This window comes from Camellia sinensis, chromosome 10 (assembly GCF_055761805.1).
Source record: "Camellia sinensis isolate YWXY chromosome 10, ASM5576180v1, whole genome shotgun sequence".
In the NCBI taxonomy this organism is placed as follows: Eukaryota; Viridiplantae; Streptophyta; class Magnoliopsida; order Ericales; family Theaceae; genus Camellia; species Camellia sinensis.
The window spans coordinates 66,794,649-66,820,926 of record NC_138970.1 but is presented as its reverse complement, the minus strand read 5'-3'; the positions used below and the strand labels follow the sequence as shown (position 1 = coordinate 66,820,926).

The 26,278-nt window shown below is 33.5% G+C and overlaps 2 protein-coding genes across 3 annotated transcripts; both read left to right on the top strand.

Moving 5' to 3' along the window:
• Nucleotides 1–611: 611 nt before the first annotated feature.
• On the top strand, nt 612–26,278 carry LOC114322001 (disease resistance protein At4g27190-like). 2 transcript variants are annotated; one of them, XM_082891571.1, is made up of 5 exons: nt 613–4,496; nt 13,873–14,625; nt 15,410–16,049; nt 18,028–18,120; nt 25,897–26,278. In XM_082891571.1, the coding sequence occupies exons 1-4, from the start codon at nt 1,512–1,514 to the stop codon at nt 18,105–18,107; spliced, it is 4,458 nt and encodes a 1,485-aa protein (XP_082747697.1). In that variant the 5' UTR covers nt 613–1,511; the 3' UTR covers nt 18,108–18,120; nt 25,897–26,278. The 2 variants fall into 2 exon arrangements, with proteins under 2 accessions (XP_082747698.1, XP_082747697.1); XM_082891572.1 differs by lacking the exon at nt 13,873–14,625 and having other exon boundaries at nt 612–4,496.
• On the top strand, nt 20,281–24,439 carry LOC145801156 (COP9 signalosome complex subunit 3-like). Its single transcript, XM_082891573.1, has 7 exons — nt 20,281–20,415; nt 20,958–21,329; nt 22,702–22,759; nt 22,882–22,971; nt 23,705–23,776; nt 23,866–23,947; nt 24,037–24,439. Exons 3-7 carry the CDS (start codon nt 22,706–22,708, stop codon nt 24,156–24,158), a joined length of 420 nt encoding a protein of 139 aa, XP_082747699.1. The 5' UTR covers nt 20,281–20,415; nt 20,958–21,329; nt 22,702–22,705; the 3' UTR covers nt 24,159–24,439.

The following is a 26,278-nucleotide window of genomic DNA, read 5'->3' as shown; positions in this document are numbered from 1 at the left end:
AGGGGCAGTGGCCCCCTTGCCACCCCTATGTCCGCCATTGCTCACCTCCCTGGCTAAATTAGATTATAATGTGGTAAATAAGGGAGATGTTTCTCTCCAGTCCATATACTGGACTGAAATGTGTGCTTAGGCCAGTAGGGTTTAGTACGGGTCCTGTTTCGATAATTTGAACCATTCAATGTATAGAGTTCATCGAGTAGTTTATGTATGTAAAAAATCACGTTGATCGGATATTGGTAGCTAACATATTTGTCAATGGTAAATATGATTTTAAAAATAAATTGTTAACAAAACGTGTTCTGATCAAGGAGCTACCAACATCCGATTAACGTGATTTTTTTCAAGTATGAAGTACTCGACGAGCTCTACGCATTGAATGGTTCGGATTATCGAAACGGGACCCGTGATAAGCCCTACAGACTCAATAGCACGGTCCAATCTCCTGCGCGGACTGAAGAGAATTCTCTTTCGGTAAATTATATATCATTCTTTTAAAAAAACAAAAAAAACTTTTAAAGAAAGTATGACAAAGCAAATTTTGAAAGGACCCTGTCAAAAGACCAAGACACAAGCAAGGAAGCAACGAATAAAGTTCCCCCTCCACCAAAAAAAAAAAACGGTCAAAAAAAAAAATTAATTTTAGATGTAAGAGCATAGTACTGATCTCAAAATATTCTATCCTCCTCAAACTCTCCTTCAAAACCTCTCTGAATCTGATTGTTTGTCTTTGATGGATGTTAATGGTCTTGTTTGTCTTTGGTGAAAAGCTTTTCTCTTCACTGTCGACTGAGTTGTTAATGCTGTGCATGTTTCATCTCTAAGACACTCTGGAAAGTTTCCAAGGTTTTTCTTTCTTCACTTCCACTTCAATTCTATTATTTCTTTCTCTGTTTAAATCTCAAGTATAATTTTACTTTCTGTCTTCAGTTTTATTATAAATCTCTGTGTTCCACTGTTGCTTACCAGAAAAAACAAAAAAATTCCCTGTATTCTCTTTTGATTTTAGGAAACTCTGTAATCTTCTCCTCTTCAACTCTATTTTATTAACTCTGTTGAACAATTACCAAATAAGTATTCTCTGCATTCTGTTTTCATTTTACTAAGCTCACTTTCTTCTTTGCAATTTCTGTTTTACAACACAAGTTCTCTTTGTCCAATTATATTGTAATTCTCTATATTCAACCTTGCTTGTCAAAAAAAACCAAAAAAAAAAAAAAAAAATCTTTAGATCCCCTCTTGCAAAGTGTTGCTTTGATATCTTCATATCCTCTACAAAATTGTATTTCTCTTTGTTCAACTGCAACATACCAGGATAAAGAAATCTCTGTATATCTTCTTTTGGTTCTAGAAATCTTTGTAATCTCTTCCTCTGCCACTCTATTTTAACTCTTTGTTTTCAATAGTTGTTTGTTTTCTTCTAGTTTTACATATTGCATTCCAGAAAAAGGAGGAAAAAAAAAAAAAAAAAAGGAAACAGAGAGAGAGGTACATAACTGAAATAGAAGTGAGAAATGGCTACTAGTTGGGTTGGTTTTGTTGGTCCGATTGTAGGCAAGATTGGAGACATTCTAATGGCTCCAGTTTGCCATCATTTCGGTTATCTATTTTCCTATAAAAGCAAGGTCAAGAATCTGAAAGATGAAGTCGAGAAGTTGGATGAGAAAAGAGGTGCAATGCAGCTATCAGTTGATGAAGCAGAAAGAAATGTAAAAGTTATTGGACCTGATGTTAAGGGGTGGCTGGGAAGGGTTGATAAATGCAACGAAGAGGCCAGAGAAATTCTAAAAGATGAAGTTGTAGCAAACAAAGGGTGTCTATATGGGTGGTGTCCAAACCTGCCGTTACGTTACTCGCTCGGTAAGAAAGCAACCAACAAGGCAAAAGAGGTGGCTAAGTTGCACGAAGAGAGGAAACTGACGGAAGTGGCCTACAATGAGCCTCCACCAGGGATAGAATCCACATCCACTGAAGGTATTAAGGTTTTTGAATCTAGAAGATTGATTACGAACGATGTCATGGAGGCACTGAAGGATGATAGATTCCACATGATTGCGATATGTGGGATGGGAGGTGTTGGTAAGACAACAATGGCGAAAGAAGTTGCCAAAAGAGCAAAAGAAGAGAAATTGTTCGATGAGGTTGTGATGGCTGTAGTGTCCCAAATTCCTGATAAAAGGAAGATTCAAGGTGAAATTGGAGATAAATTGGGTTTGAAATTTGAGGAGGAGACTGAACGTGGAAGAGCAGATCGACTGTGTGATAGACTAAAGGGCACCAAGAGAATCCTTGTCATATTGGACGATGTTTGGAAGCGTCTTGAACTGAATGACATAGGAATTCCATTTAGAGATGGTCATAGAGTTTGCAAAATTTTGCTGACTTCTAGATTTGATAATGTATGCAATTCTATGAATGCTCAAAAGAAATTTACAGTTGAAGTCTTAACTAAAGAAGAAGCTTGGAATCTCTTTGAGGAGATGGCTGGAATTTCCAAGGACACAAGTCACGCAAGAACTGATTTGTATAGCACACAGAAGAAAGTTGCGGATGAATGTGGATGTTTGCCGATTGCTATTGTTACAGTTGCGAGAGCACTCAAAGATAAAGATGAGCATTCATGGAATTCAGCCCTTAAACAGTTAAGCAAGTCCATGGTAAGAAACATCGGGGAAGTAGAAGAAAAGGTGTTTAAATCTCTGGAGTTGAGTTACGACTTCTTAGGAGGTAGAGAAATTAAGGAATGCTTTTTGCTGTGCTCCTTATATGCTGAAGATTTTAATATTCCAATTGAAGATATCGTTAGATATGGTGTTGGGATAGAGTTGTTTGAGAACATTGATAGCGTCAAAGAAGCAAGAGACAGAGTACATGCCTTTGTCGATGACTTAAAAAAAGGCTATCTCTTGATGGATGCTGAACGAGAAGGTTGTGTTAAAATCCATGATGTAGTTCGTGATGTTGCTATATCAATAGCATCTGAGGAGCATTCATTTATGGTAAGATGTGACGAAGCATTGAAAGAATGGCCGGAGAAAGAACGACACAAAAATTACACTGTAATTTCATTGCGATGCACTGGTATGAGCAAGCTGCCTGATAATCTAGAATTTCCAAAACTCCATCTTTTACGGCTAGAGGACAATTTTGGATCAAAACTACCAAATCTCCCAGATAGTTTCTACGGAGGGATGAAGGAACTCAAAGCTTTAAGCATGTTGAATGTGTACATAGAAGGATCACTGCCGACATCCCTGCGATGGTTGACCAACCTCCGAAGCTTGTCACTTTGCAAATGCGGACTGATCAATGATATATCTGTAATAGGAGCATTAGAGAATCTAGAAATTTTGAGTTTTCAAGTCACCGAAATCAAGGAGTTGCCAAAAGAAATAGGTCGGCTTAGTCACTTGAAGCTACTGGATTTGTCGCAATGTGGTGTGAAGAGGATTTGCCCAGGTGTTTTGTCGAGCTTATCAAAGCTAGAAGAGTTGTATCTTGGGTCTAGCTTTAATGATGAACACAGGATAGAAGAAACTAAAGCAACTTTGACTGAGCTGTGTGGGTTGTCTAATTTTACAACTTTGGCCATTCACCTACGACATTTTGCAGACTGGCCAAGAGACTTGGTCCTTACGAATCTAAAAGCATTCGAAATAGCCTTTGGCTGTTTATACCAATTTAGATATTATCAATTACAATATCAATTACAAAACCAGTTGTTTCTCTGGGATCTTCACGAGAGCGATCTTATGGAGAGTGAGTTCAAGAATCTTCTCAAGATCACTAAAATTTTAAACCTAAGACGAGTAGTAGGTGTGAAGAATGTTGGTGGCTATGATTTAGACAAAGATGGTTTCAAAAAATTAACACAATTGCTCTTGGAAGATTGTCAGGATCTGGAATATGTCATTGAAACAGCAGATGGGGTTCCAGTTCCGCAAATAGCCTTCCCTGTGTTACAGTTGCTACATCTTGAAAATTTAGAAAAATTGAAAAAGATTTGTCATGGCCAACTACCAGAGGAGGCCTTCAGTGCGTTGACAGAGCTGGAACTGGGAGACTTGCCCGCATTGACACATTTGTGGAAGGGTCCTACTCAACTTGTACGGCTCCGCAACCTCACTTCTGTAGAACTGACGAGATGTCATAAACTGGAAAGCATGTTCTCATTATCCATAGCCAGAGATCTGATGCAACTACAGAAACTTGATGTATCTGAATGTCGTAAGATGGAAGTACTTATTTCGAGTGAAGAAGAAGGAGATCAAAATGAGGTAGCATCAACAACAACAGAAACAACAGATAAAATTGTGTTTCCTAAACTAAAGGAATTGTGTCTTCGAGAACTGCCAAGTTTTACTGCTATCTACAAGGCTATGAATGGAATTGAGCTACTGCAACTGAAGGAGCTGACACTCAGCCAGATGCCAAAGCTCAATAGTTTTTGCAATACTTCGGATAGCAATTACGATACTATTCAACCTCTCTTCAATAAGGTATGCTTCTTTGACTTAAGCTTATTTATTTATTTATTTAAGCTTCATTGCTGTGGGGCGTCTATAAATTTTATTTATTATTTTGCTATTTTCATTTGACCTTTTGGTCTATAATGAGAACACAACATATTTTGGATTGAACATGTATTTAGGAACAAAAATAAGAACGTCAAACCACACTGGAAATTAATTAGTATTTAGGAACAAATTTCCGTTTTTATGTGTCGTATTTCTTTAGACAAATTACATTTAATTCTTGTAGTTTGTTTTATATCAATTTGGTTTTATAATTTTAATTGCATTAATTTTACCTTTCAATTTTGCACATTGTATCAATTTAGTCCAATTGATAATATTTCATTTAGAAATTGGACTACAATTAAGGTGCAAATTGTTTTTTAATTCCCTTCAAAGTAATTGAAGGATTCACATCCAATTTGAAATGATTCCTTCCCTTTTTAATAGATCATTTTGCCTTTGATTTTTATTCAATTTTTTAACGGCTATTATCACTTGGACTAGATTGACACAATTTGAAAAGTTAAAGGGCAAAATTAATATTGCAGAAACCAAATTGGCATGAGAGGCAAGTAGAGAGACTACATGTATAATTTGTCCTATTTCTTTGGACTAAAAATTTAGCTAAACTAATATGAATAGGGCTGTAATTTTGCAAACTTTGACCTTATTTAAAATACTAAGATTGCATTTTGGATGGAAGAATTTAGGGGAAATTACAAAAATAAAAAAAATTGACCCTTGTAACATAATAAATCTTGAGTTTTAATTTTGTCAATTTAAAACTTGAACTTTTGCTTTGTTTTCAATTTGAATCATTTGCTTATTTTTGTTAAGTAAAATCAATAGAAAAATGGGTATGTTAGTCATTAAACTGAATGAAAATGAGTATTTTAGACATTTTATGTATACCTACATTGAGTTAAATGACTAAAATACTATTTTTTTCATTAATTTTAGTTAACAAAATAGACAAATGATTTAGATTGAAAACAAATTAAAAGATTAAGGTTTAAATTGATAAAATTGAAAACTCAGAGTTTATATTGTTGCAAGGGTCAAACATTGGATTTTTTTTTTTTTTTTTTTTTTGTAATTATCCCAAGAATTTAAAATAAAGGGTTTTGAGGTTAAGGAACAACCATTAGTCCCTATAGTTTGAATAAAATGTTAGTTTAGTCACCGTAGTTTCAATTTAAACCCTATATTTTCAATTTTGTTGCAATATGATCTCGTTATCATTCACCGTTAGAATTTTGCATTGATAAATGCCACATGCAAAACAAAACTAACACCGTTTTGTTGCACACCCCAAAAAAAAAAATTTGAAATGAAATGAAAGTGCAGAACATAGAAGTGCCAGAGAGAAGACACATAGGCGAGAAAGAGAGAGAGAAGAAGGGGCTTGACCAATACTACCCCTCCGCTATTCGACCACCCTACTACCCCCGCTAACACCAGCGCTGGTGAGATCGCCATAGAGAGAGCTTGCAGTAGCAATGGCGGCTGGAAAGGGGCAAGTGAGGGTCGGGATGGACTAGAAAGGCTCGTCGGAGTTGAGATATGGGAAAGATTGGTAGGGGTGGGGCTACAGTGGAAAAATGAGGCGGATCTCGCAGGCAGGGGTCGTTAGAGATGTGGATGGCAGATTTTGGGGAGGGAGGGGATGAGAAAGGTGGGAAGGTCGCCAAAGGTGGTCATGGTGGTCGATTGTGAGAAGGGAAGGTAAAGAAATGCTCTATTTGCACCGTGGGTCTTCTTCTATCTGGCTTTTTCTTCTCTTCTATGTTTTGTTTCATTTCATTTTTTTTGTGTGTGCACACCACAATGACGTCATTTTAGTGCACTACACAAACACTACAAGAAAAAACACTACAGAAGATCTGGACTCGTTTGAGTAGCAATTCCAAATAAATTTTTACAACTTATAAGGTTTTCGTTTTACTTAGAATTCTTGGGAAGAACTTTTGAAATGATTAGTTTTATAGTGTTAGTTTGTAAGGTTAATTACCTAAAAATCCTATGGATATGGTTAATATTCCATTAAGTCTTCCTTCCTTTTCTTTAGGGTGATTCAATTTACACACCACAAATCCTTTCAATACATACCACTTGCTCAATTCACACTACACACAAATTAAAGCTTTTAATTTTGTCTTAATACACACCACTAATTTTTAAATAATACCCAATTACTCTCATCTTCTCCAACCCTAACCCTAACTCAAACCCTTGCCCATTGCTGGCCGTTAACCACCAACCTCCATCCCTTTTCCCTCCTCCTCACAACCCTCATCTTCGCCCCTACCACCACTGCCCCACCACCACCGTAACCCTCACTGCCGCAATGCACAGTCGTCGTAACCCCCCACAAATCTCTCTCTCTCTCTACAAACTACTCATGGTTAGTCGTTGAACGCAGACGAGTTGCGATAGTGGTGGTCTTCGCACAACGAGAGGCGCGATGGTTGTAGGTCATTATAATGGTGGTAGTTACGAGATGGCGGTGACAACAATGGACTAGGAAGGTGAAGCGGCAATGGTAGCGACGGCGGAGCGATGAGGAAGGTGAGTTACAGAGGAGGGTGGTGATGGCAGTAGTGATGAAATTAATGACAAAAGAAGAAGAAGAAGGAGATAGGCGACGGCAACGGTGAAGATGACCTCGTGATGGTGATGGTTGGCTGGTGGTGGTGGCGGCTATCAATAGGTTAGGTTAGGGTTTGTGGATGAAGGTGATGGAATAAAGATGAGGGCAATTTATATATTTGATTGAAGGATAAAATTGTAATTAAAAAATTATGAATAATTGCGTGAATTGAGAGTAATTGAGGTATGTAAATAGAATTACCCTTTTTTTCTTAACACAAAGTCCTATTTTCAAAATATTTATGTGTATACGATTGTTTTACCCTTATTAAAAGGCGAAAGGAATTGAAAAGTGTCTATTCATTGAGTGCTAATAAAAAATTATTAGATATTACAAGTGCACGTGACAATATTATCAACCAATCACCCAACATTATACTTCATGCCTCGATACAAATTGTGGGCCCCACCCTCTCCACACACCCAAATCTTTTGGTAATTACTTAACCATGTCTCAAAAGTACTAGATATTTTTTTCTTATTCAAGTGGTATTGCTGATGTACCATTTTACTTTTATTTTGTTGTTTCAAAACTTAAAAACTTCATAATTAATAAATTTATATTTTTGGAGTCTACACAATGAGATCTATCAAACAAGACCAATATTGATAAAAATAAGATATTATTTTTTTAGGTATACAAAACTAATAATTTCTCAGTTTGAGAAACTATCCAGTACAATTGAAAATTTTCTCTTTTTTTATTATTTAGCATTAACTGAGAATATTCTTAGTGTTTGAGAAATTTCTCAATTTTTTTTAGTTTTAAATTGAGAATATTCTCAGTTTTAAACCTAAAAAAAATTGAAAAAATTGGACCAGGAAAATATTGTTAGTTAAGTAAGTTAAAACTTACTATTAAAAATGGTTTAAATTGTAAATTTGTAATAAAAAAACATATTTTTATTTTTATATAATTTTGTATTTAATATTAATCTTGTTTGATAGATTTCGTTATGTTGATTCTAAAAATATAAATTTTATCAAAAAGAAATACACATTGTAAAAATTATGATGATTTGAAAATTTGAAAATCAAAATATAAATGTTATATCACCATACTTTTTTTTTAATTTTTTTTATAGACAATTACAAATAATGAGCAACCATTGCTTGAAGGATAATTTTGTTTATTAAAAATTAATGGGATTTGAAGGAGAAAAAAAATCTTATCTCAGACTTAAAGTATAAGTTTACAAAATAGAACTTGTGTGCAATGCCCTTTTTATATTCATTCTTATTAACCTTCGAAATCATCCCTAAAATGAATAATATAGTGTGTTTTTAGATATGAATTTGAAATAAATAATATATGCTTAATTCAATGACTTTCTTTTTTTATTTTTTATTTTTTTTAGTAATGGATTTTATGGTTTTAGATTATTGGATATAAAATAATATCCCGTCTCCTTCTTCCCTTTCCCCAATAGACACCTCCTCCCTAGCCTGGGGTGAGGCAAGCAAGGTTTGGACCTCCAGAATTTGGCCCCAAATAGGGCTCCAAATTTGAGGGAGTTACAAACCCAATAGCCATTAGGTCCCAACTCAAAATTATAACCATGTTTTTCTAATTTTACCCCTAGTGCAAAACTCACTGTCCAGCAGCTCGCCCACTACCCAGCAACACTATTATATCTTTCTCCCCCTCCGCAAGCAACCACCTCCGGTCACTAGTGACCACCTTCCCTCATTGGCGATCACCTCCGGCTATAATTTCTAGTGACATTTTATTGAATTGTTTCAACAAAAATAACATCTATCACCACTACATCACTACTGCCACCACCTCCACCACTCAATTACTCAATCATATTTACACACTTTCATCAGTCATAAATTTATTACGGATAGATATTTTAAAAAATTACAAACAAACTTGAATCATTTACTCTTATATTCACTCACTTATTTACAATAATCCACCCTCCTCTCTCACACACACAATAAACAACAGCGATTGATAAATTTGTCCCTGGAAAATAAATGAATCTATCATAAATCAATACAAAATTAGCAAAAAATTAATGATATATTCAGTGATAAATTTAGTACTGAACACAATTAGATATTGATAAATTTATTACTGTTTTTTTTACATCAAATCTATTTTTAAAAATAGAGAGAGAGAGAACACAATTAGATATTGATAACTTTATTATTGATTTTTTTACAGCAAATCTATTTTTAGAGAGAGAGAGAGAGAGAGAGAGAGAGAGAGAGAGGGAGGGAGGGAGGGAGGGAGAACAAGTATGATCTGGAGAAAAAAAAAATTGTGGTTTGGAGTCATTTGGAGTCAATTTCACATTGAAACAACTAGATCAATGTAGATTGTATGAGCGCGAAATAATCTTCTCGTATAATCCTGTTGATCAAGTTTGCACTCCTCCAAACGTTGTCGCTTAATCTCTTGAAAACAAAAACGTGAGCTAGCCGGCGGGTGTGTGCCGGATACCTCTCTAATGCCTAAGTCAGCAAAATAGACAATAGACAAAAGCTTTGTATATTTGAGAGTCAAAGTTGTGATACCTGTACATAGGTTCTGCTATGAGCTTTTATAGATTCTGCCTGGCACAATCCTAGTAGGATTCCAACTCTCCTTATAAGAATCCTCCTAAGAGTCACACACCCTACTCACTACTCACAAAGTGAGATGGTTCGCACAATCCTAGTAGGACTGTACTCTCCTTAGCAGAGCCCTCCTAGGAGTCTCAAGCTCAATGAAGAATGTCTATTATAATAACACTCTGCTTTCCATCAATCAAGTAAGATGGTTACCTCCTTTGTTTAGGCGGCTGTGACCTAACCGAGCTATATTATCTCGGTCATACACTTAAGTAATGACGTAGATAGCATTCGGTCAAGCTATACCAAGCCCGGCCTCCTTTCTCACCAATACCTCGGCTAACCACCAGGCCCACTTATTTAGGTAGCTCGGTCCAAAGTATCTCTTCCCAGCTTTCATACAACATGGGACCGAGCTACTCGAAGCCTATACCTCGGCCTTTAGTCCGGCCCATAATAGAGACTAGAGGATTGTAGCTCGGCCAATATTTCTTTATAAATTACCCTCTTATAGATCAACAACTAAATCAATGGATCAACGACAATAGAGTGAAGATTGAAGATGTAGAGTGTAAATCGGTGATAGTTGATGTGGTTGGTGAATGAGGTGGGGTGGATTCGTGATGGTGAAGTGTAGATCGATGGTGGTAGTGAAAGGACGACAACAGTGGCGAGTGAAAGATGATGGTGGTGATGGTTCGATGACGACTGTAGTGGTGGTTGTGGTGACGTTGACGGCAATAGAGGAGAACGGTGGAGATGGTTGGTGAACAATGGTAGTGGTGGCGGTGCTTAGAGAAGAACAGTGGTTAATGATGGTGGCCACAGTGGGTGAACAACCATGGCGACGGTGGTGGTGCAACGATGAAACTTTTTACAGAAATGGTAAGAGAATGAGTCTTCTCTGTGAGAGATAGAGAGAGAGTGCACAAATGGTGGAGGAAAAGAAAGAACAAAAGATTGCTTAGGCCAACACAAAACACTCAAGGGTAAAAAAAGAAAAATAATAGATGGGCGAAGATTTATTTGTGTATAAGATTCTAAGTCAGAACCTAATGGGTAATAAAATCCAAAAACAGGACCGGCTAGTAGATAACCCAATTCATTAGTACCTTATACTATATTATTCAAATAGACCCAATTAACATTGGGGCCCAATTTTATTTATTTTATTAAGCAAAATTTTTATTTAACAAAATTAATCAAAAAAGTAAAATTCTTAACTGCTCTCTCATATAATAATAAAATTATATGAATTAACTAATAAAATAGAATTGAGAATACTTAATTTTCTAAACCATAAGGGAATTCGTATTTTAAGAAAATTTTAAAAGATGCATTTATAACTATCCTAATTTTTTTTTATTCATTGAGTCCCAGGGCTCCAACAAAAATTCTTGTAGCAGCGACGAACAATCTACAATTGAATTTTTTTTCTATATATGTGTTGTTGGGCCAAATTGAAAAAATATATATATTGAATAAATCTTTGATCAACAATGTTACAAGAAATATTGAATAGATTAGTTATATTATCTGATTTTGCTGCTAAAATGTGATAGCTGGGTCAATTGTAAATTGAATATTGCTAAATTATAAAATAACAGCATCAAATTTGAGAACAAAAAGCAGATTTCGCGACTAAAACTGCATTTTTCGTCGCCAAAACTGCTTTATTTTTAGGCGGAATTTAATTTTTTAGCGACTAAAAAATAATTAGTAGCTGAAAATTATAGAATTGGCGACTGAAAATTTAATTTAGTCGCCAAAAGTGGCCTAAATTTTTTTTAGTAAATAATTTATTTTTTACATAAATTATATTGAATAAAAATAAATATATTTATATACTCCCTCCGTCTCAAAATATTAGTCCCTTATTCCATTTTTCATTGTCCCAAAATATTAGTCACTCTTCAAAAATCAAGTACAAAAATAATATAAATTTCCTATTTTACCTTTCTTTTAAATTAATAAACAACATAAAAAGTACAATTATGCATTGATATTCCCAAAAAATGTACTATCAAAAGGATAATTTTGGAAAATCAACTTTTTTCAAATGCAATAATTGTACTACCAAAAAAAGTTGGATTCCCCAAAAGGGACCATTATTTTGGGACGGAGGGAGTATATTGTTTTGTATTAATACCGGTCAATATACTATATAAATAATATATATTGCATATATATTCATGTGATGTTGTAGTGGCATAGTGGAGGGAGTGTGTTGCTAAAGGTTTGGAATGTGGGACGGTTGGTGGTTCAAAACTCAGAAAAAGCAAAAAAGTGGGTATTTTTTTTTTCCCGACGGAAACACCTTTGGCGACTAAAATTATTTGTCGCCAAAAGTCTTTATTTTGGCGACTAAACGGTTTAGTCGGCGATTAAGTGAGTTTTAGCGACTAAATTATTAGTCGGTAAATGTATGATTTTCAAAAGTGTAAAACACTATTGGCGACTAAAACTTTGGTCGCTAAAGACCTGTATTTTGGCGACTAAAAAAGTTTTTGTCGCCAATACCTTCGCCGACCACGTATAAGCGACAAATGTGGCGACTAAAAAATTTTGTCAGGAAAAGTAAAATTTCGACTTTCGGCGACTAAAAACGGACTTTTGGCGACTAAAAATTTAGTCTCCAAAAGTGCTTTTTTTTGTAGTGAATTTTTTATCTTTTTTTTTTTACTCTTTGCAATAATTTCTTCTTATCTTAATATATGGAAGTAAATTTTAATTTATAATTTTAACGATTATTTGTACAAGTAAACTTTTTTTGTGACTACTAAGAGATAAAAAAATTATTAGTACTTTTGTCATTTTATCCATAAAATTTTTACAAAAAAAGTAGGGTAATTTACAAATACCTCTTGAGATTTGCTTAAAATGTGGATTGTGCCTATGGTTTAGAAATATACAAATATCCCATTGTCAAAATATTTTATTTAACAAAATTAATTGAAAAAATAAAATTTCTAACTGCTCTCCTGTACAATAATTAAATTACTTGAATTATTAATTGAAATAAATTTCTAACATCATTAAAAATTGTTAATTGGCTTAATGATTTATTAATAAAGGGGCTATTTATTATGAAATTCGAAACTTCAAAAGATATGATGTAATTTCTAAAATCACACGAGGCAATTCATATTTTAAGTAAATTTCATGGGATGTATTTGAAATTTACCTAAAAAAATATATGCAAGAGGGTCTCATTTCATAGTTTGCCTAAGGACTCATAAATCTCAAGCCCCTACCTCTACTTCCATAAGACACCCTGATCTCTCTCTCTCTCTCTCTCTCTCTCTCTCTCTCTCTCTCTCTCTATGTATATACGATAAATCTATTTTGTTTTTAGGTGAGTTTGCCCTAGATAAAGTAGAGGAAATTTATAAGTTCGCCTCTAATCTGTCATTCCCTGATTTTCAAAGAATTGGAGAGAAACCAATCAAAGAAAAAACAAAACACAAAAAAAAAAAAAAAACAACAAACAAGGATCCCACTCAAAATCATTTTACTCATTCATATTCACTTAAATTGTCAAAAATCTGATTTACATTGTAAAACGTGTTTGGAGGCCAATATTTTATTAAACTCAAAAATATATTATATTTTTTCTTGTTAACCTTATCTTGCTATAAAATGACAAAATCAATGATGTTCAAGTATAGTGAGCTTCCATTAGAAAACGTGTATAATTTTATGAAAAATAATGTGCAAGTCTACTTTTTAGACCTATCTTTTAAATTCAATGATATGTAAGTGATATAATTGGTTAATTATTAGAGAATATAAGAAAAAAAGTATTACTTTAGATATCTTAATTGATTGTCATATCATTAAACTTAAAAAATGAGTCTAATTTTTAGACTTGTATAACATTAATGTTCTAATTTTACAGTTTTTGAAGAAAATAATTTTAATTTAAAAAATGATGAAATTCACTCAAGATCATGACTAAATGGTTAGCAACTTCATTATCTAATTTAAATTCACCCAATTTAAAAAAACTTCATTATCTAAACCACATTTGACACAAACAGAATCGAAAATTCTGCTATGTTATTTTCTCATTAAATGAATGATATTTAATGGAAATAAAATGTGTTGTGTTTAACTATATTTGTAACCCTGTGAGTGGACTTTGTAGGTTAAATTAATTACAATTGAGAAATTGATGATCTTTGCAATGGATAACGTGATAGAGATATGGCCCAGGGAACTTCAACCTAAAGTGAGAGACATGATTATTTGGCAGTGTCGTAAGCTATCAAATATTCTTTTTCCATCCAATGTGATTAAGGGCATGCAGAGTCTTGAACTACTTATGGTGACGTGTTGTCAATCTGTGGAAGTAGCATTTGATCTTGAAGGAATAATTGTTAGGGAAGGCTATCCAGATATCGTACTCCCTTCATTAACAAATTTGTCCCTACTTTATCTACCAAAGTTGACACATGTTTGTAAGAGCAACTTACTAAGAATTCCAAGCTTTCAGAACCTGACATCTGTAGCAGTAGCGGGTTGTAGCAGTTTGAGATATATATTCTCATCTTCTCAAGCCAAACTTCTTGTGAAACTACGAGAAATAGCTGTAGCTGAATGTGGTGTGCTGGAAGCGATTGTTAATGAGGAACCAAAAGTAGATGATGAAGTCGCAACAAATATAATCATGTTCCCTCAACTACATAGTCTCGAACTCTATCATCTGCCAAGCCTCAAGAGTTTATGTCCCCAAGCTTACACATTTGAAGGATCATTCATCGAGGAGATAAAAGTAGTCAACTGTCCCAACATGAGGGCACTCCCTTCAGCATTGCAGCGCATGCTAGAGCTACAAGAGAGCAATGTTCGAGAAGTGGAATTTTTTAACTCAGCTCAACACCATCTCTTGGATAGAAAGGCAAGTGAGTTGTCTTAAAATTATAGTATTCAACATTAACAACCCATTCTTTCAAAGAAAATATTTCCAATATCCATTAAACTAAGGATAAACCTCTAAGTGTTTGAAGAGGAAAGAATTGTTGGGTACACAAAATCAAGGAGAATAAACTCTTTAGCATTGATGCGGTCAAAGATTTTGTCAAGAAAATTAATCCATTCTTTTAAAAAAAAAAAAAAAGTTAGACATAATTTTTTGGGGTTACTACATCCCAGTGGATGTCAGAAGGGAAAAAAGAAAAAAAAAAAAAAGTCCGTGAAAAAGTAATTTACAATTTTGATTATTAATATTTATAAAGTTTCTCACTAATTTGTAATTATTTTTTCAAAACTCTATTAATATGATATTTTCCCAATTTTTTTTTTTTAGAATGATGTAGTGGTGGTATTTTTTGTAATTAAATGTCATTTTAATGGGCACGTGATTTTAAAAGGATAAATCTTACTGCAACAACATCAGTCTGTATACAAATGTTATATGTTTTTTCTATTTGTATATCATTATTCTTTTGTCAATTGTTCCCAACTCTCAAATAAATGGTGTTAGCACTAAGGGAGTGTTTGTTTGGATAGACTAGATAGTAGGGGCGGATTACAATACAATGAACTGTTAGTCTAAATAATTAGTCCCTTAACTATTTTGTTAGAAATGATACGTATTTGACTATTAATCTGATCTTATTTTTTAACCAAACAATGGATTAGTAAATATGTCACTAACACAATTAAGGTGATAACAATTGCAGTTTAGTTTAAGCACCAAGGGAATACTTGATGTCACAGGAATAGATGAGCCAACAGAGATATGGCACAACCAACTTGAAGTCGGATGCCTTGACAAAGTAAGATTCATACGGGTCCAGTGTTGTGGAAAATTATCAAGTGTTGTCTCGTCCAAGTTAATGCAAAGGCTGCACAATATACAAGGGCTAACAGTATGGTGGTGTGATTCACTGGAAATGATATTTGATCTCCAAGAAAGGGTATGTGCTGATGTTGCTGAGAAAGAAACATTAATCACTCAGTTAAGCAAATTGAAATTGAGGTATTTGCCAAAGTTGATGCACATATGGAAGAATATTTCCCAACAAACTCATTGTTTCAAAAATCTAAGTTCTCTAAAAGTGCAGCACTGTGACAACCTGAGATATATATTCACAATTTCCATGGCCAACGTCCTTGTGAATCTAGAAGATCTAACAGTTAAACATTGCGAGAAGGTAGAAAAGATTGTCACCAGGGAAAACGAAGAAGAAATCTTTTTGCTTGAAATTGACACTGTCAACCTTAGAAATCTTCCAAGTCTCGTGTGTTTTGGCCCGGATGTAAATGATAATGAAATTCCAGCCATAGATACAGATGTAATCCTCTGCCCCAAATTTCCAGGTAAAACTCTAATTGTATATTTGCAAGTTTTCAACGAACTCAAGAAGGCAACTTCACTACTCAGTTTTTTAGCTATACATCTTACAGCTAAGAAAAAAGTAGTTACGATAAGGTACTATTTGATTCACTGGAATAAAGGTGGATTGAAATGGAATAATCATTTCTTAACCTGGAATAATCATTTCTTAACATCTTTAAGAAATGATCATTATTTTACAATAGTAAACAATAATTTTATTTATATTATATTTTTAGTACACCAAATATGAAAATATATGTTCTAATGGAATGACCATTCTATTTCATTTAATTCCAATGAACCAAACATAAGATAAAGGAACACAAACCTATGGCATGTCCAATGATAATTGGGCAATGTTAGGAAACCCAAATATTTTACATAATATTCTACTCAATCTCCCACATTACTAATGAATATGGCTAAATTTTAGGGAAAATTACAATTAGGTGCTTATAAGTTTGCAAAATGATAATATTTATTTATTTTTTAATTATTATTTTTATTTTATTTTATTTTATTTTTGACAAAGTTAGGAATTAGCAAGTTAGTAATTAGATTAGGGTTAATTGCACTTTTAACTCTTACAGTTTAACCCAAGTTCACTTTAGTCCCTATGATTTCAAATTGAACAGTTTGGTCTCTATACTTTAAATCTAATTTTAGTTTGGTCCTTCTACTCAAGTTGGAAGTTAAAATTAACGATTTTGGAATGCACACATAGAAACAATTAACAAAAATTTGGATGAGAGAATCAAATTGAAATTGGAATTAAAATGTGGGGACCAAAAGAAAATTTGAGTCAAATTATAAAACTGAAAAATAAAATTAACTTCTAAAAATATTTTCACAAGGTAAATACTAGTCAGTCAAAAGGCTGAAATAAGGTACTAAACCTAACCACATAGCTACCTCACAAACAACCATGGTGTGTCCAACAGTAATACTACAAATTTAGATCTAACTACTTAGATTTATTATTTTATGGTTCAAATTTATTTCACACATGGACCACACACTACACAAATTCAATCTCAACTACAAATTCTCATTCTAGGTAAATTTGGCATAGTTAAGTGGGGTTTATATAATTATTGGTGTCCAACAATAAGGGTAATCCCTTCCGGAGGTGGTGCAATTATTTTTTAAAATATATTTTTATAGTAAATATTATTTAATTTTTTAATAAAATTATAATAATTTGTGATTCAAAAATAAAATTAGGCATTTGTAATGTTTAACTTTAATTGTTAATAATAAACTCTCTTCACATTAGGGACGGAGAGGGAGCATGGCCCAGGAGGGGCACATGCCCCCCCCCCCCTCTCAACTTTCTAAAATCTATGTTTTAGTATAGGTTTATAAATAGTTCTTTCAATTTGCCCCCTCTAAATTTGATTATATACTCTCTTCTTCTTCTTTTTTCTTTATTTCAAATTAGTTCTTATAATTTACACTATTCAAATGTTTATTTTATGACAGAAATCACCTTTATGATGTTATAAAGTCTATTTTTAATTGTTTGTTTTCTATTATTTTTTATAATATTTGCTAGTTAGTTCCTATTGGCATTTCCCCCCCTCCCCTTCTGTGACAAATATATATACAAATATGTAGAATGATTATTTATTTTTTTTGATGAAATCTCTCAATAAAATAGTTTATTTTGTTTGGAGACGATCATTACAGTCCAAGTCAATGTCATAATTAGAAATGGGGGTTAAGTCTGATAGGGTCAAAGCGCAGTGGGATGGGTAATACTAATATAGACATAACATTTCACTTTACTATTACCTGAGCCAAAATTCTAGCTCCACCACTGCTTCAGATATGCTTCATGCCACCGCCAGTTGTTTACAGTACAGAAGATTTGGCTAGGTTCATTATTCTACAAACAAATTGATTTTTACTTCAACATTGCCAAATATTAACATTAGTTTCTCTTTAATGACTACATAGGCAATAAGGATGGAGTTGACTATGAAGATTTTGACTTTGACTTTGGCATTGACTTTGACTTTGATGACGATGACAGTTAACAACGTTTTTCAGGTATTAACAATTGCAGATTATCAACTCTTTAGAGGAAAGGTTTATGCATACATATCCTATTGATACACACACACACACAAAAATGTCATTGCACAAAATGTTAGTTCTTCTTGTTTTTACTAATTAACTTTATTTTTAAGGAATGCTAGGCACATAAATTTTATGGTAGTGTGTACTGTATGTACTTTTAGTCACGATTTATGTGTCATTGGTTATAACTTATAGTGTTGTTAGTTATGACACATTAGGATGTTGGTTATGTCATTATTTTACTTATGATCCAAGAGTTGTTTGGTTATACTTCATGTGATATTTGGTTATAACTCATATTTTTTTTTTTAAGTTATGACTCCCATGGTATTGAGTTATGCCATTTTTAATAATCAAACTCACAAATGACATAACTTGCATATAGCATTTCCCTTCATCGGTTAATGTTCTTCTTCTATTCCAATAAGTTCAACTTTAAACATATCAATATGTTCAACTTTAAACATATCACAAAGGATTATCCTGTTCAAACATATGTTAAATGCAATTGTTCTTTCCACAAAGAGGATGTAACTAGATTTTGCTTTGTTTTTTCTTTCTTTCTTTCTTTGTTTCCTTACTCGATGACTAGCAAGTTGTAAGTTGGGAGGTGTAATTAAGGTCGAAATGTATACCACTGAGGCCTATAATTGACATTTCTTAACCCTCTTTTTGATGCAACTTCGTACATTTTACTAGTGTTTGATGTGAATTAGGTTGGATGTGTTTGAAGTACAAAATGAACCAAAAAGTGATATTTTAGTTGAAAAGCACACACTCCACCTGTGGAGGGTCATTCCTACACGTACAGCCCCCTTCCCAAAGATCAAAACGGACTACCTTATTTGCTCGTGCAAAGGGTTTTTCCCGCACGTGCTAAGCCTTTCCCGCACGTGCGGCCATGTCGATTTTCTTGCTCGTTTTTTCTTAAGTCACCTGTTTTGCTAGAAAAGTATAAGATGAGGAAAAAAAAGGTTGTTAAAAAATTCTCTTAAAAAAAGAGGCAAAGAAGGCTAGGGTTTTGGAGTTTTGGAGTTGAAGGATTGGAGGTCTTCCATGGCGGCTTCTTCATCATCTTTCTACTCCTTCATGAGCGGCTAGGCTTCTCTTTCTAAGGTTTTGATGAAACCCTAGCCATGTAAATAGAGTTTTAACTAGGCTTTGATTGTTTAAATGGTTTGAGCAAGTTGTATGAATGTTTTAGAAGTTTAATTTCAATTTCTTTCAATCCCTTTCAGTATTCTACTTTCTGTCATTGTTGAATACTTTTAATACAATGGTTTTCTATGTGCTATACTCAAAGTATGAGACGAGTCATGCTATGAGAGACGAGTCGTATTGCTACCGTAGTCTATAGCGAACGAGTTGTACTACTTGAAATAATTCGTGCCTATATGTTGAACGCAACAATCCTTTTGATCAATATTTCAAACATGTAGTTGTGAAACATTGAGTAGTTCAAACCGTATTGCAATTAGATGTTGATGTTAAACCCTATTTACGCAACTAGTGGTGGATTCTTTGCCCTAGGATTTGTCCCAAATTGAATTCTCAATCTTAATATTTACTGTTAATTAAAAATTTTGGGTAAATTACAAATACACCCCGTGAGATTTGATTAAAATACGAATCGCCCCCTATGATTCTAGAAATTACATTCCACCCTCTGAGATTTCTAATTTCATAACAAATCACCTCTTTTATTAATAAATCATCAAGTCAATTAACAATTTTTAATGATGTTAAAAATATGTTTGAATTAATAATTTTAAAAATTTTATTATTGTATAGGAGAGCAATTATAAATTTCATTTTTTTTAGTTAATTCAGTTAAATAAAAAATTCTAAAAATGGGGTATTTATAATTTTTCAAATCACAGGGGGCCATCTGTACTTTAAGCAAACATCAATGGTGTATTTGTAATTTACCCTTTAATTTTCTAGTTGTTATTTTATTCTCACTTTAATTTAATTATCATGATAATTAAATTAATCTAGGAACAACTGCATAGAAAATTCGCTTGTAGGTGGAACAACTGCATAGAAAATTTACCCTTTAATTAATCTCGCTTTAAATGAGCTGGATTCGAGTGGTCATTGAGATGCTCTTCTTGTATCATTTGTAGGTGGAACAACTGCATAGAAAATTCAAACTTTGTGGCTCCCCATCTGATGAATATTGGGAAAAAACAAAATTGTCTCATGCAGCCATCTTTCTTGATCATGTGCCTCACTGCGTCTATCTCGAGGAAAATAATTGAAACTGTAACGAGTTTAAACCATGTTGAACTGAGAAACCATGAAACCGTGTAATACATACTTAAATAATTAATGAGTCAAATTAACTAGCAGGTTGTTCAAGCTTGGTTTAAAAACTTAATGAGTTTCAAAACGTGTTCAAGATTGTCTTGTTTAAATAACAAGCTAATCTCAAACAAATTTTTAATGAGCTGAACATGAATTAAGCTCGAGAAGCTTGGTTTTTTTTTATAGTGCATAAATGCTTATTGAGCCTAATAATAGGTTGGTCAAGCTTAGTTTGATAATTTAACGAGTTTTAAAATGTGTTCAAGATTGGCTGGCTTACATAACGAGCCGATCTCGAATGAGTTTTAACAAGTTGAACACAAGTCGTGCTCGAGTAGCTTCATTCATTTTGCAGCCCTACTTATTATGCAACAACCTATTTTGGTAGGTCAAATAGTCCAAAGAGTTTATGATGATGCTAGTGTATAAAACTGTACCTTCAAATTGTCTCTACAAAAACCTTTTTAGTTGATGTTCTTATTACTTTGGTTTGACGTTAGGTTTATGCTCCAAAGAATAATCGGATCCACTACTCGGGTCTATTGCTTCCTTCTGGTGGAAACATTGAGGAAATGCTTAAGGAGCATGAGAGGAAGATCCAACTTGCTGTTCGCAAAGCTCATCTTGACAGTGTCAAGACAAAGAAAATGTATGGTGATAATGGACAAACTCAATCACTACTGCATTATAGGTGAAACAGCCCTGTGACCTTTTAGAGCAATTTTGTGACACCTATATGTGGATCTCAAAACTCCAGTAGAAGTGGTTCTCAATGTTGGCCTTTGAGCAAGTCTCATTGCTATGATAGGACTGGAACTTTAAGGACCTTTGGCTTTCGCGGCATCAGAATATCCCTTCCATATATATCCAAGGTATGCTACAAAGTTTCCAACCTTCAAACGAGTTTGGTTGAAGGAAATTTTTTGAGTAGTTGAGAAACAAATCAAAGTCTTGGCCAATCATGGTTACTGAGATTGACAGACTGCTTAGTGGTCAGTCATTTAGTTGTTTGACTGATGATTTTTTCTATTTTTTTTAAAAAAATGATTTTTATTTTTATTTTGCTAGAGATAGTATTGTACAGATCATTTTAATGTGAGCCATTGGTGCAAAATTCTTGGCCAATCATGGTTACTGATATTGACAAACTGCTCAATGGTCAGTCATTTAGTTGTTTGATAGATGATTTTTTCTATTTTTTTAAAAAAATTATTTTTATTTTCATTTTGCTAGAGATAGTATTATACAGTTCATTTTAATGTAATGGTTGAGCCATTGGTGCAAAATTCAAGGATTTTGACACCTCAGGCCACCACCTGTTTTGAGCAATTTGCAGCAATATAATTTCTTACTAATACAACAATAGGACACCACATTTTTTTCTTTGATCAGTCCAAAATACTCTTTGTTGTAGCATTAGCTCATGGTCTAGGAGAAAAAGAAGTGCCCTAACAACAATGTGTTTGCGACGCCAATCAAAATTAAAATATGAAAAAAAAAAAAGATGAAGAAAAAACCAGGGCCGACTTCGATCCAAAATGGATCTTGCTTCTATCCCGTTAGAGAGAAGTTCAGTTTGGTGCTGTTAGGTTTTTGGGGCTCAATTCGGATCCTATTATAGTGATTCAAGTTGTTTATTTTTTAGATCGTTGTGTATATAATTTTTTAGTCAGAATTTAATAGGATTTACAGACTATAGGTCTTCATACTTTTTATGTTTTGGGAAATTTAAGAAATTTTAGAAGTAGGTTGTTTGACAGTTTAGAAAGGTGTTGTTGGATTCTTTGGTTGTCATTATTTTGTGTGAACAATGTCTGGTGGAACACCAGTTGGGGGTGTCATATATTTTCATTCATGTATTTGAGTTGAGATTTTTTATTTTAAAGGAGAGAACAATTGGGTTATCAACGAATTAAAAACTTGGAGTCCTATTGGTTTAAGTCATATTTGGTGAATCTGCATTTATAGGTATAAGACCTGATGTTTTGTTGATAAGTAGGTAGATCATCTATATAGCAAATAGCAATTAGTCTATATAGTAATAAATGCATTCCAATGTAGAAGCAACAAGCTGTTGATTCGTGTGGAATGACTTATCACCGTGATAAAATCTAAATTTATTTGCTTGGTAATTATATTTGATTTCATTAATTGTTTGGCCACGATGCGTTACGCTTGGGCGGTACAGGTGCTTCAGTGTCTAGAAGGAAATTTTACTGACATTTATGTTTGGCATTTTGGCAGGGGAATGATATGCATAGGACAAAAGCGTTTCCGCAAAGCATTGGAGCTTCTGCACAATGTGGGTCAATGTTTTTTAGTTCAGCCATATTATATATATGTTTATATATATATATATATATATATTTGTAAAGTTTGTGACAATTGACTTTTTACATCATCCTTATGGCTTGCTGCTATCAGGTTGTAACTGCACCAATGTCTACTATAAATGCTATTGTTGTTGAAGCGTATAAGAAATACATACTTGTCTCTGTTATTCACCTTGGGCAGGTTGGCTTTATTTTTCTTCTTAATCATTCTATTTGATATTTATGTCTTGTAGAATAAGGAGAAGGTTTACAAAAAAGTGGCTGAATGAGTTGGGAAGATGTTGTTGTTATAAATGAATCTCGTCCAGTGCAGTGCTTTTGTTTCCAAGAAGAAAAAATTATCCAATTGTTAATTAAGTTGCTAATTCTCTTGGACTTATTAACATGTTACTTCATTGAGTGGTTATCCCACATAATTTTGTTCCACTTTGTCATTGTTTCAGAATATTTTATATTTTTTGTGAAGATTATGCCAACATAAATTAATAGGTGAAGATTATGCCAACATAAATTAATATGTGAACATCAATTAAATCTGGTGAAGGAAGATGATAAACCAGGGAAGATATTCAGTTTAGACTTCAATAATGCCAGATCCATGTTTGTTAAAAATATACAACAACTATATTCAATGCCAAACATAATCTTTAACTAGTTTGCTTTGAAGATCAAGAACATCATCAATCTCTTCATTGCTCAATCCTTCTTCACTCACCTTTCCTTGAACCAATATTGAGTCTTGAAGAGATTGAAAGCAGAATAGGTTCTGTAAATCTGCTAAAACCAACTGCTTCTGCTATGACGGTATTTACTGCTGCAAAATTTGAAATTTTCAGAAAAATAATTTAAGGGCAAATAACTCATCATTTTTTTTATCACTTTATTTAATTGCTTGGTTTTGCATTTATATATAGGATAAATCAACAGATGTTCGTAAAGCTGAAGTATCCATTGGTGAAATTTTCAGAGTCTGTGGTCCTGATGCAGTATGTAGACAAAAATTTTTGGTGCCTCCTTTGATTTTTGTCAAAAATCTAGCAGAACTCCTGAGTTTATTGTCTTGTTACATGACTAGGTGACCAAGAATTTGAAAGATATTCAAGGACCTGCCTTAGCTATTGTTCTTAAACGATTGAAGCACTCTGGGGCTTTTCAAGGTATGTTTAAATATATCAGTTTGTTGAGGTTTTATTATCTTTGTGCGGTAATGCTGTTTCATAGTGACATAATTTTTCTTTGTTCCCAGAAACATTTGAAGTGGCTAAAACAATATCGATGGGGCCATCATTGAAAAGTGGATCAAAAGTTGGGAAAAGTGGATCAAAAGTTCACGAACCAGACGAGCACCCTCCCCAACATATTTCTTAACAAGTTCACGAAGCTAAATTGTACAAGACTACTTGGTAGTATGAGCATTTTTGGGAGGATTAAATATTTTTGGATGGATGTGTATGGATAACAAATATTAGTAGTTTTATTTGTTGATAGCTGCGCATGGATAACAAATAGTTATGTTTTAAATTGTTATGCTAGATGGATGTGACTTGTGAATGAATACTTAGAATAGTTGTATTGTGTCGAATGTTAATGAATTATGTATTGTGTCGAATGTTAATGATTCAGTTAATTTGAATGATGCTTTAAAATTATAGGTTTATTATGGATTGAATGAATTATTAGGAATTACAGGTGTATTGTTTTCCTGCTTTGGCGACTAATTTATTAGTCGCGACATCCAAAATAATTTTTTTTCGCAAAAAATGACAATTGCCGACCAAGAGTTTTGGTCGCAAAAAATACATCTATTGCCGACCAAAACAGCTCTTGGTCGTGGAAACTCACTTTTGCCGACCAAAAGTTTTGGTCGCGAAAAGTAACAAATGGCGACCAAATTTTTTGGTCGTGGAATATCACAATTGGCGACCAAACTTTTTGGTCGTTGAATATGATAATTGGCGACCAAACTTTTTGGTCACGAAATGTGTCAATTGGCGACTAAGATATTTGGTCGGGAAAATATCACTTTTCGCGACCAAAGTGTTTTAGCGACAAAATGAATTAGTCGCTGTAATTAAATATTTAGCGACCAAAAATTTAGTCGGCAAATCCAACTTTTGCCGACCAACCAAAATTTTGGTCGCGAATTACTTTTGCCGACCCTCAATTGGCAACCAAAGTAGCGCCCAAAAAAATTGGTCGCTGATAACTTTTGCCGACCAAAAATAGACTTTTAGCGACCAATTTTTTTGTTGCCGAAAGTGTGAATTCTTGTAGTGTCATCAATTATTCTCGTCTAAATTAATCTAGGAATCTTGCCATTAAAATTAGTTGAATTTTACATTAGTCATTGTGGATTGATACCTAAACTTGCCATTATGCTATGGAATTTAGGTACAGTTTGGACTTCATTTTTGGTGTGCTTAACAACCCACCAGTTACCATTATCACCTTTCTACCACCAACCACACTATAATCACCATTGTCACCACCATTACCATAGCCACAGCCACCACCCCAACCACCACTATCACAACCCACACCAATGCTACCATGACTATTAGTATAATCATTTTTAGAGTCCTAACCAAATATAGGACACTGTTTTCTACTGAACACATTTTTCAAAAAAACCTCTCATAGATTTTTGTTCCCCTTCAAACCAGACAGAGCATAATACATAGTAGTTTGTATATAGGCTTCTTTTTAATGAAAGAAATAAATTTATGCTAAAATAAAAGTACAAACAAATAGATGGAATATATATGTTTGTACTTTGTTCCTGCTTTAGCATTTTTATCCCTTCTGATTTTCCTAATAATTTTCTTCTTCTTTTGAGGTTGACCTAATAACTATTTAGCTTTGTTTTTATTTTGGCATCTCTGGATTTGTTAACTAAACTAACTAAGATACGGCATGTGTTGTTGAGACATCCATGTTCTTAGTTCGAAAGAAAAGAAAGTAAAGAAAAAAAGAAACACACGCTCGCGCACACACACATATATATATATATGTGTGTGTGTGAGAACATGTGTTTGTTCTTTTTTTAGTATTTTTCTTCTCTCTGGTTTCTTTGTAAACTATTTAGATTTGGCATTTTTCCTCACAGGTGATTTTCGAGGCACGATTTTCTCAAATTCTATGAAGATCAAGAAGTTGGAGAAACCAACCAATGTTACAAGGTGGTCTCATATATCTATGCAAACTAGTTGTTACGATTACATTTTATCAGACTATTGTCTAAATTTGAATAAGCTATTAGCTCTTACTATTTGCTCTTTGTAGTGTGTGTTCTTGTTTGTTGGGTTGATGATGCTACTAGCAAAACCTTGTGTTTTGTGGGTACAACTGGACTTACTATATCATTAGCCATGTAATAATTTATGGGTGAATTTGAAATTTGTGTTTTGTGTGCAATTGCACCAATGTCACGAGTGATTGTTAATATTATTGAATAAATTATAGAGGAGACTCAAAGAAGTTGCTTTTAA